This window comes from Dermacentor albipictus, chromosome 2 (genome assembly GCF_038994185.2).
Source record: "Dermacentor albipictus isolate Rhodes 1998 colony chromosome 2, USDA_Dalb.pri_finalv2, whole genome shotgun sequence".
Lineage (NCBI taxonomy): Eukaryota > Metazoa > Arthropoda > Arachnida > Ixodida > Ixodidae > Dermacentor > Dermacentor albipictus.
The window spans coordinates 124,691,542-124,708,870 of record NC_091822.1 but is presented as its reverse complement, the minus strand read 5'-3'; the positions used below and the strand labels follow the sequence as shown (position 1 = coordinate 124,708,870).

Sequence of the window (17,329 nt, the reverse complement as noted above, 5' to 3'; positions counted from 1 at the left end):
ATTCATTTTTTTTACACAAAGGTTCTCAAATTTCTATCACTGCTCCTGCTAACTGCTGATTGCCACAAACCCTTCCAATATCTAAAGAAAAACACACACATGCACTTAATAATGGCAGACATTTAGCAGTGTTTACAATGAAAAGCATTGAGATGTTGCAGAGATGCATGCTAACAGCGTGCGAACAAGATGGAATGCACTATTACACATGCAAACAAGAAAATCACATTACAGAATCAAAACATGAAAAGGGTTCACAGAACAACAAAGTGATCAACACAACACTGCTTCAACAAAAAATGTTGCCAGAGTCAACGTTTTTGACAAGAAAACGTGTCTTTGTGAGAGCACAGACTAGTTGTGAAGGTAAATCTCCTTGTCAAAACATTGGCTCAACCACTGTTCATCATTACAGAATCAAGCCAGATGCAGCAGCTCAAAAAAAGAAGAAGAAGAAGAAGGTATATTTCGCTTACTCATCAGCCAGCTTGCGTATCTGAGGAATGGCCATGTATGGTTGAAAGTGGTCCAGCACGTTGACCACACCTTGAAGGAGGTTGGCCACTTCTCCATATTGGCGCTTGCGGCTGAGCTTCCTGCACAGTAGAGGGTACACAAAGGTCAACATGCATTTGCACAATCAAGCCCTCTTAGATTCAAGCAAGTGATAAAGCAGTGCTCCAAGATTTCTATAGTATCACTTTTATCAAGAATTTAGCTTTTTAATGTGGAAAAAACAGAGTGTAAACCACCTAAGGATGATCGCCAGAGCCAACTGATGGCCCCTCGGCAGACCAGCTGAGATATGCTGCTGTGCACACTTATTGGTTAGCCCTGCTGATTAATGCTATGAGGAATCTGTGGGTGCTATAATGATCTGCTGCACCCAGGATGGGTTTGCATAGGAAACCGCATTAAAACCCTTGTGGGTACACACATGATGCTCTGGTATGAGGATGGGTCCACCAAGTCGCTGTTTTAAGGATCGGCCCAGTTTGATCGACCCGACAGTCATCTATGCAAAGTCAGGAAAAGGACCTAGGAAAGACTCTCTTTAAAAAACAAGGACACAAGGGCATGATTTTAAGCGTACTACTCCACTCTTTTACGCACAGGAGGTCCCCATACAGCTCTACTGTTGGACCTTCTGCTGCATATTCCAGTATGAACAGACACTCATGAGTTACGCAAATAAACTGAAACTGAAGCACAGCGGCACATTGTCACTTCTTTTGTTAAAACACGCAAGCAGCTTCTCAAAGCATGTTAATGTCCGCTAAATAGGCTGATGATAAAAAAAATCTGCAGACTTCGGGGATTCCCAAAGCTTAAGTGCTTGCTGAAGCCTCCGAAATATGACGCGCAGGTGCCGCAACTCTCAGAGTCCGTGTGGCACACAAAACTCAGCACGAATTACCCAACCGCCACAACTGCATGATAGCGCAACCAACTCCTAACTACACATTGCTGTAGAAACACAAGTTAAAACATCATTGCCAGTGGTAGGCAAAGTTTATGTTCTTCTTCACACTACAGCAAGGGTGAGGAGCTGGTTTGATGACGACGATAGCAGCAGTCATTATAATGAAAGGCACAAATGGACTGACGAAGCAAACCCACTTTTGCGTCTTTAAATTCTGTTGTAGTATAAGATAATAGTGCTGCATACGAACACGCACACAAGCGCTAAAATTCAGCTTAGCAAATTTTGTTGTATTTTCCTTCAGAAGAGCTCACTTTGCTTTCATGCAGGAGTAAAGTGCCCTTTCTATGCAGCCTACTGACTCAAAACAGGCAGCAGTGCCCTGCAAGCCCAAGCTCACAAATTGTTTGCAGATTTCCTGTGCTGCGTGGGCAACAGTGATGTCTATCGCAATGAACCTTTGAAGGTCCCACTCGACACCTGTGACAAAGTCAGTCGTTTTTCACCCGCTCTGCTTTCATTTGTCACTGCATCGACAGCTTGGTGTTCTAGCTCTATTGTACATGTAAGTTCCTGCACTGGGCGGGTATTCTGTAAGAGGCCACCTAGTGGACTGGCCATTTTGGCTGCTGCTGCTGCTTGGATGCAGGCGCACAAGCGAGGCAGACATGAGTGGCCCCAGCCAATCAGCAGCGGCCGAAATGGACAATCCACTCTGTGGACTCCTACAGAATACCCCCCCCCCCCCCCCTGTAACATTCTTTTTTAGTGCTGGCCATAATGGAGTATTCGGAGCTCTTCTCCTCAATGAAGAAAGGACACAAAAAACTTACACAGAGGTGATTATCTGAATGAAAGCAGACATAAACCATGATATGTGTGCATAGAGCTGAGAATGTACTGCGTCCAGCAATACATCGTAATAAAAAACAATACTAAGTGACCCAGCCATAGCACAGTTAGGCACGAAACACTGTGAGTAGGGAGCGAAAAACATACTTGAGCCCGTCAACCCCCTCCACAAGCATGTGCAGATGGTTCAGCGTCGTTATAGAGGCTGTCAGGTGCCGCTTAGCATTGTCCAACTGCTTGATGTCTCGTGTGATCTCCTTCACCTGTACTCACATATAGAGAGATAAACACATGTACTGAGAACATAAATATAAACATGAACATAAAAAAAAAACAGTGCGGAAGGCTTGTGCACTGCATGCAAATAAATGCAACACTCCTGGAGCACACTTCACACTCTACCGGAGCAGGAGAGTGAGCTACACTGTCGCTCTTAATCTTGATAGCTGATCAATGGAGTGACAAAAGTTCAACAGGGGCTGTCAGGAGCAGGCATGGTCATGTGTGCAGTGGCTTCATAACTTCAGAGAAAGATAGCACCTATATTTTATCATTTAATAACCAGACAGTGACTCATTACAGTTAGTTACCAAGTAGGACAGCAATGAGCACAATCATCAGCTTTCGATGATCAATGCTCATAGGTGCAGGAACCACCCAATTCCAAGTCTAACTTTCGTATTGCCTGCATCCCAAGTTCACAAGCTCCATGCATACCATGTGTTCGGACTTCTCGGCTTTCTCCTTGATGTCACGGATGCAAAGAAACAGCTGGTGAATGGAGCGCTGTGCCTCTTCCAAGGATGCCCGTCCATCCGACCCAAGGTTGCTCTGGCCACGGACGACTGTCCTGATCTGGTCATCCAAACGTCTGCACGGAAAGTCGCACTCTTAAACTTGGGGGCAGTCGTGAACCAAGGCTCCGTACACAGGTGAACAACCAAGGTTAAAACTCATGAACAATCCACAAAGAATGAACAAGGACCTCACAACTGTAGAGGAAGTCTCTGACCCCAAAAAGCTATTAAATTAGCTGGTGTTCAACTATGCTGCTCTCTAAGGGCAGCTTTCATCCAAACATCTTTTTCAAGGCAACAGTGCAGTGTTGCCCTCAGAAGAACCATCGAACACTTCTTGCAAACCTTACAACGTTTGCAACAGCAGTGCCTATAGTGGATCCTTTCTTCAACTAGCTGCTATAGGCCCACTTTAAATGGAAAGGATGGGAGGCAACGTAACAATGCATACCTGATCTTTGTCTTCATTCGTGCTATGACCTCGTCAACATTGGCAAGCGACTGTTCTGTAGGAAACAATGTGTTGATATAGTCCACGGGATTGAAGTTGGGGCTGTCCAGCGGGTCTGTACTGGGAAATACCTGGCAGAGTGATAACAAAACAGATAAAACGAATGCTCAGTGCCACGCAATAAAGTGACACACGCTTATAGGTATATACTAAGCACCAACATTGGATCACAGCAAGACTAGCTGTTTTAAGTACGTTAGCGCATATTTCTCAGCGCAATACACGGCACCACAAGAATTATTCGATCTAAGGTTGTACAGACAGCATAGTTGTCCTTTGAAGATTAGTTTAGGATCACAACTGCGACGCATAGTTCGCAGGGTTAAACACCTACAGACACTACACATATCTTTAAAAATCCTCAGCTGTGATCGCCATTTTTGGTTTCATTCACACGTACGTCCACACCAAGACCTGGTTCACATCTATTGTCTTTTCGTTACGCTGTATGCATAACGAATACATGAAGACTTTTGCTAAACCAGTTTGATAGCTGACTCGATCCTAAAGAAGTAGTGAGCCATATGCAAATGCTCAGGAGGGGCTGAATGGAACGACCAGATAGCTAGCTGATCTCTCTATATATATGGCTAGGAGCTATAGGATCCATAAATGAGAGAGCGGGAAAAAAAAAAATTCCAGCAGCCGGAAAGAAGCCGGTGATCCAGTCCAGTCACCTTCTTCTGGGTCAACCGGCACCTGCCAAGTTGAAGCTTGTCCTCGTCAAGAAATGATCACAGCGTAATCACCACACTGTATAGTTTGTACCAATCAACTCACTTGTTCTATGGCAGCCTGAACTTCGGGTGGAAAGTTCACAAACGCGTTGAGGGCATCTTCATCCACGATAATGTCATCGTCCAGCTCGATTCCCATTGCGTTGGCCATGTCGGCTTGCTACGCTGGGACACACCGTCCAGGCAATTGCAGATCATACAGTGCTAGCTCCTGCGACTCGATCAGGCTCCACCACAATGCGTCGGTTCCTGAATTCTCGTTTTATTGAAAGCGGCATGACATCGGCAGACCGAGAAACATCAACACGGCGGATCAGCGGGTTCCAGACGACCAGTCGCGAAATGTTTTCGGTTCTCTTAATCTATTAAACAGTAGCGGTTCAGCTTCTTACAACGTTCAAAGGCAGCTCTCCCCCTTGCGAAGTTACAGCTGGACAGGTAAATTTTGTACAGAGAGGTGTGTTTACTCTAATACACTAAACTTTGACGCATGGTTTCTACATACAAACTAGTAGTTCGCCAATTTTAGTGAAATTAACTTTGTATTTTAAAATAATGAAGTATATTAAATATTTGCTTCTGCATACCTTGTTTTGCATACCTTTTTGCATTTACTTCTTAAAGTTCTGTTCTAAGGGTTTGGTTCAATTGTGAAATTAAGGCCTTAGCAGTTTCTGTAATTTGTGGTGCACCACGCATTTATTTTTAAAAATAAATATTCACCCAGTTCAAATAATGTATTTTACAAGCTGTCTCGCCATCTACAGCCAGACAAATAAACAATTTTTATTTAGAAGTGGCATTAGCTCTAAAGTTAGTCATTAAACTTTTAGGTCTTAGTAAACGCGCACACCTGTTGCTTAAAATTTTCGGTGCCTTTAGATTTTGAAAAGACGCTTCGCATTTGTTGCACAGCACCGAGTCGCGTATTACTGTAACTCTATGGTGCACATAAAGAAGCATAGAAGCATAGAGTTACTATACTCATAGAAGCATAACGAAGGGTGTGCTATGGCATGGCCTCAAAGGAGGCCATGGCTATGGCTAGACCAGTGGCTAGACGGTAGCCGATAAGAGCCGTCGTGCCGTCGTCCGTAAGAAACGATCAATGTGGGTCCAGCAGCTGGTTTGATTGAGCGAAGCGTTAGCTCTGCGCGCGACGCGTTTGTGAAGCCGTTGTCCAAAAAGGGCCGGGTGAACCGTCCAGTTGTGCAGAACTACTTTGACAAGGCCGTTAACCGCCATGGAGGTGGACGAGGTACCAGCAAATGTGATGGCTGCTTCGGGCACCACAGGCAGTGTGTGTGTCTCGTTGCATCCGCTAGTGATTATGAACATTTCCGAGCACTGGACGCGAATAAAGGCCCAGGAAGGCAAGGCGCAGCAAGTGATTGGTGCCCTCATTGGCAAGCAGAAGGGTCGCAGCATCGAAGTCATGAACTCCTTCGAGCTTGTGTTCAACACCATTGAGGGGAACATTGTGATTGACAACGACTACTACAATGTCAAGGAGCAGCAGTTCAAGCAGGTACCCGTGTCTAATTCCAGTAACGATATATAGAAGAAGTGTCACAGGTCAATGTTTATTTTACTGCGTGACACATTTTGAATCCGTGGTTGCTGTACGCTTTTGAAAACGCCAGCCTGTCACTGCTCTGTGACATAGAAGTGGTCGAGGTTATTGCACCCTCGTGTTAACTGACCCACGTCCAGAAAAAAGTTGATGTCGACACGGAGTGACCGACCCAATCTCGTGTGTCTCCGTTGTGTTTAGCAATGAATACATGTGGTTGTTTACTACATATACTAGCACGTTGCGTCTGTTCTAGCCATTGCGGGCTCATCTTATATGCTTTAAACATTGGCTCAGGATAGCCGCACTGTGCGTTTCGTAATACCAGCATGAGTGTGCTCAAATGTATTCTGGTGGTTAGAATAGCGTTGTTATTGTGGGATGACAATTGAAAACACCGCGATAATTTCATTCAGACCACTGAACTGCAGTGTTTTCACCGTGGTTTGTACAACTGCAGTGCACCATATTCTGCACCATACTGCAAGTCACATCCTTTAGTGAGACGATTTTTTTTTTTTTTAACGTTTGGGCGCACTACGTTCTAATCTACATTTGTGGCACTTGATTAGAGCACACAATTGGACATGCTGCATAAAACACTGCCCAATGGCACAAAATTTATCGGCACAACGGTAGCCCGAGGTAACTGGCCAACCTCGGCCCATGATCAGCTGCTGAATGAGGCCCACATTTGGGGATTGACACTGGCCTCACGTTGGCCGATGTTATGGCCAGTGACATTGGGCCGACCTGAAAGGCCAACTGTTAACCACATTAGGACCATCCTTGGCCAAGTGATAATTATCAAAATTTGGTAGGCCGCTCATTTGATATCTGTTTGCATTTATATGAGGTGCTTTTTAGCTGTACCAAAATTTTTTAATAATTACCTGTGGGAGATGGCACAATTCTAAACTTTGAGCTAAATTACATGATGAGGCGGCCATTACTTCTACTAGAAATCAAAATACTTCATTGGTTAATTAACATACTTGCACTAATTAACTTTCTAATTGTTCACTTTACGGAACATAGGAGGCGACTTCGCAAAGCGCATCTACTAGGAACGAATTCTTGGTACTGCACCAGTTTCGAGATACTAATTTTTGAAGTGTCTGATGAAATGAATTGGCGTTGCAGTTACTTTTGTGTTTAATGCATAAAAATGTGTCATAACAATGTAAGTCGCATAACAGAGCATTTTTATTGCTGCAAGTTTGACGGTGCCTACGTTGAAACCGGTGCCATTCTCAGAATTCGTTCCAAATGGATATTCTAAACAAACTCACTGGCTACTATTCGAGAAGGGAAATATGTGCTGTAAAGTAATTAATTACAAAGTCAATTAGTGTAATTACGTTATTCCATGAAGCATTCAGATTTCTTGTAGAAGTAATGGCCAAGCTCATCGAGTAATTTATCTTGAGGGTTAGAATTGTGCTATTTGCCAGACAAGTTTTTAAAAATTTGGTGCAGCTAAAGAATGCACACTAGTGCAAGGTCAGCACACACAACTACAGAATGCAGCGAATTCTTTTGATCCATTTATTGGACAAATATCTGTAAAGCATACGGGGCAGAAGCGCTCAAATTTGTCGACATGTTTAATTGCACATGACTAGACTAACAACTGTACTGCAGAAATTAGGAAACATACTTTACTTGGTAGTGATGTTTTGTAAGTAACGCTGATATATGTACCGTATAAAGTCCATACACTGGTAATATCAAAAATCAGTTCAGTAAACTTCAGTCATGCCCGCTAGTTTGCACCCTGCCTAACCTTCCTGCAGCCTTTCAGTGCGTCCTCTTTGTCTTGGGTATTGAAGATCCAGTGCATCACAACGGAGTTCGCATCTTGCATTTAGACTTTGGAGTGGCTCACTATCAAGGCAGCCTGCAGATCAAGAAGTAAAGAAGAAGCATTAGAATTGTTTATGTCGAACTGTCTGGCCACTAGACAGGCCTGAGCGGACCGTGGGCCTCGCTTGTCTGGCCGACTAAGTCGGCCACCAACTTCTTCCTGACTTGTTACCAACCGTCGGCCATTGGCTAAGTTCCATTGGGTAGTGCTACAGCTGGAGTTCTCATGCCATACTCGTAGCAAATTCTGCAGCCATTGCAGCCAAGGTGAGCAACAAAAATTAATGTGTAGAGATATCTGGAGGTGACCTAAATTTTATTGCAATGGTCTTCTGCTTTTCAGCTTTCTTGGTACAAAGATTACATATGCATTGGCAATAGTTGCTATAGTCGCTGACACTGCCTCTTCACAATGCTCACAATTTGTTGGAGTGTGGCAACCTCTCTCGTAACCCTCCGATTCTCAAGCATGCTTGTGCCTAGCAGAGCGCTGCCTCAGTGCAGGATTCTTGTGGTGCTTCAGTGCGCGGATGATGCACTTGTATTCATTTTAACAAGTGTTGGGTTGTCTTCAAGAGACATGCCTTATTCACTTGCACATTTCTCAGTAAGTAAGCCATTTATTTTATGCAAAACCAACTCGAGGGGTGCTGAGGACCTCAATTTATTACTGAAACTAGAATTCTCACATTTGCCTGAATTTGTTAGTGTGTCACTTTAACCCTTCCTGTTCTGCAGTAACTGATGAAAACTGTGCCAAATATTCCTGAAATAGGATGAGCAGGCAGCCATGCTGCTAATAATAAAAAAAAAGCTGCACATTTGTCACTGTCACAAGTTCCGCCATCTACTGTTGGAAACTTAACCTAAAAACAAGTCGGCTGATATACTCATCATCGGTTCACACAACAAACTATTCTTCCTTACGGCAACTGTATTGGTCAGCAGTAGAGAAAGGGTTAAAGAACCCCCAGTGGTCAAAATTAATATGGTGCCCTGAACTGTAGCACCTTCTGCATCTCAGCAGTTACTTTGGGACATAAATGGCCATCATTCAACCAAGTGCCTGCGCTACAGGTGTTCAGCGACCTGGACTTTCTTGGCTGGTACACAACGGGGGGCGCACCGACCGAGTCAGACATCCAGGTGCACCGGCAGATATGCTGCATCAATGAGAGTCCCGTGCTGCTCAAGCTGAACCCGCAGGCACGTCACAGTCAGCTGCCCGTGGCCATGTACGAGTCAGTCATCGACCTGGTCAATGGGCAGGCCACCATGCTTTTCGTCGAGCTGCCCTATACGCTAGCCACTGAGGAGGCTGAGCGCATTGGTCTTGACCACATGGCACGCATGTCAGCTGCCGGCGAGTCTGGTGAAAGCTCCCTTGTGGCCCAGCACTTGCAGGTAAGGTGTTTCGTAAGTGGCGGTAAACAGCCCTTGTTCTATTTGTATTTGCCCTTAGCTCACTGAGAGTGTTTGCTTGGAAAAAAACCTATTCGAGGAAATCGTATCGTGCATGCAAATATGAATCTATCAACATCGAGGTGCCAACACACATGCCGTGGATTCTATGGGGACGCTCGACTCTTGCACGTCCACTGACGTTTTTTTTTCTGCATGGCTCTTGCATCTCCTGTAATCCGGCTTGCCTGCGAAGCAGGGCACCGCATATGGGCGGTGTGTTTGCCGATTGATATGAGAGATGGCACAAGAGTTGTGCTGCCAACACCATATATTTGGGGGGTTACTCGTGCGCAAAAGGGAGTATAACCAGTTCTTCTTTGGTTTGGGGTCAGCGAGCTGCATGAACGTTTCGCGTGCTCACCATCCATTCACTGGACCATCTGGCGAAAGGCTTAGGAGCAGGACACCAGAATGGACGAACATAATCATTTGAACACGCCACTGTTCGCATGACTGTCCAACGTTGTTGCATACAAAGGCAAACATATTCACTCGCTATCTGGTTGCGGTGAATTCGAACTTCCTCGGTTTATCCCGTGCCCATCAGTAATAATTCGCCTGGCTAGATTAGTGTATAAAGGCGCAATAAATGCCCTTGTGATTGTCTGCACTAATGTGTTGTCATTCCTTTATCCTAAGGGCACATTTGAGACCCCATAATTCATGTCCCCTTCTTTTTCCTGTGTGTCTGTGGGTTGTTTTGTTCTCTTCATTCCATCTGTTATGTCCCACATTTTGCTGTGTGTTCTTACTCTGATCAGATATTTAAAATGTTGTCTGTGGAAGAAAGCACAATTCTACCTTTCGATTGCTTGAATAACCATTATTTCTAGAACAAATCACGACATTCAGTTTACCGACTGCCCATATTCTGCTTAATAAATTATTAATCATTTACTCAAGGGCGCATATTTAAAATGTGGAATTAATGAAGCTGCATCAACTTAGCATAATCCATGCGATTAATGCCAGTTTTGAGGTACACAGAATGTTCTACGAGACACATTGTTGTTTCAATTAATAGTTTCCCATAGCCTTCCCTTGCATAGCATGGGCCACGGCTAATACAAACATCAATGAATTTCGTAGCACATCTTGGGGATGGCTACCTCAAAACAGCTGCTAATCTCAGGGGTTCTGCTAAATGGATATTACGACCCTGCATTGGTTTGCAACGCTTGCCTCAAAGTGAACAATGTTGTAATTAGTGAAATTTGGTTAATTACCAAACCAAAGATTGCAGTTTGTCATGCAGGTAAAGCCTGCCTCTGCAAGTACTAATCAACCTGGAGAAATCGAATTGCATCATTTGCCATAGTATAACTTTCAAAAAAACTTATTTGAAGTAGAAAAGAAAAAGGAAATAAGCAAACTTCGGCAACTCCTATGACACTCTATTCATTTGCAGTGATAGCAATTATTCTTCCAACTACCCCAACCATTCCCAACAATGTGCAACAGTGATTATCATGATGATAACAGTGGCAGCAGAATGACGACAACACTTAATTGACAGAGATTTAAGTCGGCAATGTTTTGAAAGGGAGCACTGGCAATAACTGCTGCACTAAAAGCTGCACAGCAAACGACTGCTCCACCGCATACCAGCTGACCTGTGTGAGAAATGTTGTAAGGGCGTGTGTTGAAGCTGTCGCCAAGTTTTGATGTGGAAGGCTCTTAGAGTAGATGCCACCATCTTCTCAAGAACAACAACTTTGCAACGCGCTGACCATTATCTTCGCCCGTTACAGTATTGCCTGCCATCACCTCCGACATAGTATTTGCGCAGGCGCCAATACTCTTGTGCATAAAACCCCTGCACAAACCGCTAAGCACGAAAGTACATAGAGTAATAGCTCAGTGGTCAGCACAGACAGCTCGCAACTGCACATTGCCGTAGGTGCATGAGACCGATATGCAGTGTCATTAGTGGGCAAAGTTTTGTTTTTCTTTGCCACATGGTAAATGTGAAGATGAGGATATGGCCCAATGTCTACGGTGACAGCATGACAACAACAGCATAATCCAGAAGACAGATAGACGTAGCGAACTTGGTCTCAAGCTCTTAACAGCTGTCGCAGTGAAAAACACAAATGGAATATGTACACGGTCTTCAAAGTCAAACTAACAGTAATTTTAATAAAAACGCCATGCGAGTGGCTTATGCGCTTTGGCAGACACAATTTTTGTGACCAAATGAATTAATCTAATGTGCAATTAGCAAAAACTTCATTAATTTTCTTGCTGTCGCAATTGTGGTTTATGCTTACATTTGAAACCTTTAGGCAGTCTTCTTTGAACACAAGTTCACTTTGTTGGATTCTCCTGGAGCACTTCTGAGATATTCGTTTGAATGGCTCAGATTATGGTAGATGTATTGAGCTGAAAGCCGAGTGGTGTCAAGTAAATGTCAGCCCTCATTACTTCATTATGGCACTACCACAGGGGACATCACCTCAGAGGCAGAGACGTGAAGCAGTGAGCACCAGTTTGCTATAGGCAGACAGCAGCAGAAAGAACACACAGCCTCCACGCCAGCAGGCAACAAGCTTTTTATTTTTCAGCCCTTCTGATAAATCCACAGAATTCTTTTGTCCTGTTATCGCCATTGTCATTTGCTGTGATGCTTAGGTGGTGCTAGTGAATGGTTGCGGAAGTCTATGCGGTGGTGGTTGACAAGGCTTGTTGACAGTATTGAAATGAAACATGCTACTGAGGCACAAGAACACACAAAAAGGACGCACATGACATGCGAGTTGTCAGTTTGCATATTTTGCTTGAGCATGTACAATCAACTGGCCCTTCCAACCTTAGATCTTATATACTCACGGGCAGTTTTCTATGGCAATGAAGGGAAAGCTACAGGAGCAGACCTTCTGCAAATGTGTCAGTGTTCCAGGTATTTGGGCAGTGTTTGACAGGGTTTTTGGTTTCTTGGAGTGAATACTGAATCGGCATAACTTCTGCGTGTGACTGTTTTGCATTTGCCCTAATTTGAAAGAGTACAACAGAAAAATAAGCGAAATTTAACACTCAGTGGTGTGGTTCGTGTTATCTTGCTTTTTTTTTTTTAACTAGTTGTTTATCTTCTTTACTCCCTTAGCTAATGTGGATGAGAGTGTGGGACTTCAGGAATGCTCTTACTTGTGCGTGCTTTGCCTTCATAGCTTTTCTTCATCGGCACAGAGAAAGTTGTCCGTGAGTGTAGCTGTTTAAAGCGAAAGCGACGCACACAGGCCCAGCACAGCGCCATCAAGATGCTGCACAGCAGGGTGCGTCTGGTACTGGAGTATGTGAAGGCAGTGTCCGCGGGCACCCTGCCGGCCAACCACGAGGTGTTGCGGGATGCGTTCAGCCTCTGCCACCGGCTGCCCGTGCTGCACACGCCCAGCTTCCAGGGCCAGTTCTACAACCAGTGCAACGACGTAGCCCTCATGACCTACCTCGGCACCCTCACCAAGGGCTGCAACACCATCAACCAGTTCGTCAACAAGTTCAACCTCCTGTACGACCGACAGGTGCGTTTGGGCCGTGCTGTTGGTTCTTAGCCTGACTTGCACCTGCTCCTCCTCCTGTCTCAAGCCAAAGCCACAACCGCCAAAGCCACTTTGTGGCTTTGGTGGTTGCTTTTCAGGGCATATAGTTGGTTCTCTTGGTTTGTGTTCAGCTTCGGGAACGGTGCATGTGACGAGGCAAGGGCTTGTCCTGTTTGTGTCTGTTGTCTGCACTGCTGGCCAGACTGTACATCAATTAGGAAACACTTGTCAGGACACCAATGGGTAGGGATCGCATTTGTGTATGCAACTGGTGCTTGGTAAGGAGCAGCAAGGTGTCAGTCTGCCTGCTTTAGCGTGCACTGGTGACTGCGGCACGGAAATGTGGGACTTACTTGTCTGTACATGTGCGGTAACATTCGACAAGTAACAAGTTTTTAAATTTTTAGTGCATCCATTGTCACATGATCTGCTTTTCTTGACATGTTCTCATAGGAAATTGAATATCTATTCTGTATGTTGGAAAGCTTCAAGTTTTACATTGTTTAACAACATGTTCAAATGAAAGGACTGTTTTGACGGAGTGACTTGGCAACAGGCTTCATCAAAAGGTAGATCGGTTACGTATAGTATTAGCATTATAGAGTTGCGGCTTTTGACTGTAGGCTGCAGCATGCTAAAATAAAAACAGATCCAATACAACTCTCAGAGTTCTACTGTCAAGACAACTGGTTTGTATAATCTATTCAGCCTGATTTTATTCCTTCACTGACATATGCATTTGAAAAAACATTTTTCTACATTTCATTCTTAGTGAGACTGATTTTACAACACAGAAGAAATTAGTAAAGCCAAATTAGTAAATTAGTAGACAAAGTGGCTACTAAATGCTTTCCTGCTCTCCACCATTTCAATAATGTTCCATATTAGATGCTTGCTGTGCAAAGATGTGTGATGTACTTCTTACAAGTTCTTCAGTGCTCTTCTGTGGTGGCTGCTTTAATTTGTGGCAGCTCCTTCTCGTGCTCTTCCCGAACACTGTGCTAAACAGAAAAGAATGTACTTTGAGCTGTAAACTAGTAAATCACCCTACTGCAATAGCAAGAAAGCCACTTTCACTGTGAGAAGATGCTTGGTAAGACAGAAGAAGTGCAAAAACAAAATACGGGTGGGCTCATGCTGTCTGTTCAATGCCTGGATCACAAATGACAGCGTGCAATATTGTCGGAGTAATTCAGAAGCATGGTGTCACAGGTGCATCAGACGTGCAAAAATAAGAAAAGCTGTGTGGACACGTGCTGCTGTAGTTTTAGTTATGATGAATCAGATTTTCTTTAAACGTGAAAGAACTTTCCATTTCCAAACATAGCTACCATTTCAATATCACCTTTGCCGAGGAAAACTCCAGCCATTCTGAAGTTGTGAAAAAAAGGGAGTAGCCATGCCCTGCCTCAAGTCTTCACTCGCCAAGTCGTGTGTGCACGAGATGAGCATCAGCTTTAGCATGCAGGTGGTGTATTTATTAGAAGCAGGTTTGCTTCGTGTTGTAATAGCCACTGTCTTGGAACACTTAAAGAAGTTTGGGATGTCTTTCAGTTCGCACGCGGTTGCGGATAGCATTGAGAGTAGGATTATGGAGAGTCGTGGGTATACTTTGCATTCGCTCTCCGCCGCATAGGCTCTAGAAAGTAGAGAGTCGTTTCAGGGTCTATGGTGTCAACATGTTTTCAGCTGGCGATAAGTTAGAAAGATATGCGTAACCTTGCAGAAAAGGAAGGAGCAGTTGAATAGCAGAAGACCTGAGAGGTGTTAAAAGCATACGAACAAGTTCTCAGGATCCCGAATGGGCCTACTTTATGAAGTCTCTTTTAGCTGTGGTTGCTTTTGCATAGGGCAGACAGGCCATTTCATCAGTCAGAAAGCATCATCATCAGCCCATTTTTGTGTCCACCGCAGGACGAAGACCTCTCCCAGCGATCTCCAATTACCCCTGTCTTGCACTAGCTGATTCCAACTTGTATCTGCAAATTTCCTAATTTCATCACCCCACCTAATTCTCTGCCATCCTCGACTGTGCTTCCAGAAAGCATAAACAATTGTTAACTGGTGGAACATCGTCGAAACTTTTGTTGCATTGTCACGATTGTAAGTGTACTCCAAAATTCGCAGACAGCGTAGTTTCATACACACATAAAGAAAAAGTAAGTGCACCTTATGGTTGGGGCGCGGCATATCGTTAATAGCGATAGCACTTGCTCAAGTCAGTCCATAATTATTTTGCGCAAAGAAGAACTGTCATGCCTAAACAGTTATTTTTTTAGAGTGCCTGCATGTGTCTATGATTGACAAGTTGGCACTGTCTTCCCTTGCGCACGTGTGGTAAGTTTGTGGCTACTGTGCGACTTTTCGGCTGATAGCACTTGGGCTGTCCTTGTTATTCTACTTGAGCCCGCATTTGCATGCTTGCCCTTGCAAATGGACACCGGAGGATTGTGCAGTGCTGCAGTCAGGGCAACGCAAAATGGTGGCCCTTTAAACTATAGTGCACGGCAGCTTTCATGGCAATGACCATTCTATGGTTCGGGAATGAGTTATGCGTGGTGCATGTCTTTGGTCGCACGGTCTGTCATCGCAGACTGGTGGATAATACTATAACAGTACTACAAATGACACTTTTCAGAGCAAATGTCAATGTAGTGTCAGCACATTGTTTAAACATAACTGTGTTGTGGACTGCTTGCTTAAACACATTTGCTTGAGGAAATGCGAGTTGCCTTCAGCTGTTGTCATTACATTTCGTTCACTATAAGGAGTTGACAGTCGCATATTGTTTTGCTTCCAGAAAAGTGACTTGCTATATCCATTGAAAGGGAAGCCTTGCTTTGTTAATAAATCAAGGTACCTAACATGTTTCTATGGAAATTTGAACTGGGGTTTTGTTTTGTTTGTTTTATTCATTATTGCCATAATGAGGTTCAACTGTGCTTTAAATCATTACTATTGTAAACAGCAAGAGAAAACCCTCTATATTGACTAGCATTGTCGGCATGCACGTTATGGAACTGCTGCATATATCTGACACACTGAGCTTGCATAACGCATTGGAGTACTGGTCCAAATAAAGGGTGTTAAAAGTGTACAGCTTGTCTAAAACATCATGATTTTTTTATGTGCTCATCATTTTGGGTTATGACAAAGCTAGTAATCCATGAATAGAGCATTAATGTGCCAAGATCTCAGTCAGTTCAAATCCTGGTCATAGCCAACATATGTATTTTTTCCCCTTTATACAGGGCATGGGACGACGCATGGGCCGGGGACTCTTTTTCTAGGAACTGTGCCGTTTTTCGAGTGACAGCACAGAATGGAAGCGCACCAAACAAGCCCAACAAGCAAGCTCACTTGATGTGCGGTATCGTCACCTGTTAGACAAAAAGAAGAAACTCTCAGAATGAGTAATTCCTGCTCGTCAATGGTGCCATCTGTTGTGCACACCTGTGAGCAGACTGTGCTTCTCTCGCTCTCTTTTTTTTTTCTCTAAATCTTGTGATACAGTTGGCATCGCAGCACTGTATACAAGCAAAAGCTCAGTGCGTGTGCATAGCAGTCATTCAAATTTGTTGGAAAGAATGTTGCTTCACTTCTTTTCGTTTTTTTTCTATTTGAGTAAATGCAACAATTTTTGGCCGAGGCGAGCAGTAATAAACAAAGTGGCGATCACATCCTGCTTTGTGTATTTTATTTTATTTTCTCATGAAACACCAAATTATACCCACAGATTTCCCATCAGGGGTGTGCAAATACTTGAATGTCACCGAATCGACTAGTGAACATTCGAATAATTGCATTCGCGAATCTAATATCTGCTATTCGATTTTTTGAATATTCAGTGTGGAGACCCGTGCAGTGCCATATGTCGCTTGCACTGTGGAGCCCCACACGCTAGATGCCGCCCAAGCGAGCGTTTCACACTTCAAGAAGAACGCCGCTCCACGTGTGCATACCTAGGCTCTGCGTTTAACTCTGCCCTGCTGCATGCGCTGGTACGGGGATCGCACACACAGAACGGCACTGCGTGGCCCGGGGCCGCCGCTGTCGGTACAGAGTTCGTCCAGGTCAACAGGACTGATCTATACAATAACGCGAATCTGGACAGAGGGAACGGCAACAAAAGCAGCGTGAATTTCAGAAAGTGCAAAAGCAAGTGTGAAGATTCGGGCCTATTAGCCTCCGGAAAGCAAGCAGAGTGTGTTTCTACAGCTGTCAATCTCAACTGCATGCGTTATCTCAGGGACGATCATATAATAAGACATTGGTACAAATGTATTGCCAGCAAGCATATATTTCTATCTTTGTCGCAAGCTTTTTTGTATGTTGACATCATGAAGGTGCGTTAAACAGTCACATATTAAACCAGTTTTGAGCGGCTATTTCTCACTGTCATTTATATAGCACATGCTCAAACTGGTCACCATGTGAAGCAATACAGTACTTGTTTCTTTCCAACTCTTGTGCTGTTGCAGCTTTGAACAACGACGTTGGAATCTCGTGGCAGACTCTGCTTATTTTTGCCTTTAGGGCTACCGGTGCGGTAGTTTCGCTGCTATACACA

General features: G+C 44.1%; 2 protein-coding genes across 2 annotated transcripts in view; one reads left to right on the top strand and one right to left on the bottom strand.

Moving 5' to 3' along the window:
• Vps53 (vacuolar protein sorting 53) overlaps positions 1–4,754 on the bottom strand; it is a 48,443-nt gene extending 43,689 nt beyond the window's left edge. The window contains exons 1-5 of the mRNA XM_065442786.1: positions 4,364–4,754; positions 3,524–3,654; positions 2,993–3,146; positions 2,423–2,538; positions 477–596 (exon numbers count right to left, since the gene is read on the bottom strand). Coding sequence (XP_065298858.1) covers positions 477–596; positions 2,423–2,538; positions 2,993–3,146; positions 3,524–3,654; positions 4,364–4,471 — 629 coding nt within the window. The 5' untranslated portion in view covers positions 4,472–4,754. The remainder of the gene's footprint in view (positions 1–476; positions 597–2,422; positions 2,539–2,992; positions 3,147–3,523; positions 3,655–4,363) is intronic.
• A 619-nt stretch (positions 4,755–5,373) lies between these two features.
• Positions 5,374–16,437, top strand: CSN6 (COP9 signalosome subunit 6). The gene is made up of 4 exons (XM_065442787.1): positions 5,374–5,848; positions 8,837–9,163; positions 12,460–12,741; positions 16,011–16,437. Exons 1-4 carry the CDS (start codon positions 5,564–5,566, stop codon positions 16,047–16,049), a joined length of 933 nt encoding a protein of 310 aa, XP_065298859.1. The 5' UTR covers positions 5,374–5,563; the 3' UTR covers positions 16,050–16,437.
• The last annotated feature ends 892 nt before the right edge of the window (positions 16,438–17,329 follow it).

Coding starts and splice junctions, on each gene's coding strand:
- CSN6 (XM_065442787.1), top strand. CDS start 5,564: ATGGAGGTGGACGAGGTACCAGCAAATGTGATGGCTGCTTCGGGCACC. Junction 5,849..8,836: donor AGGAGCAGCAGTTCAAGCAG/GTACCCGTGTCT, acceptor CCTGCGCTACAG/GTGTTCAGCGACCTGGACTT. Junction 9,164..12,459: donor TTGTGGCCCAGCACTTGCAG/GTAAGGTGTTTC, acceptor CGACGCACACAG/GCCCAGCACAGCGCCATCAA.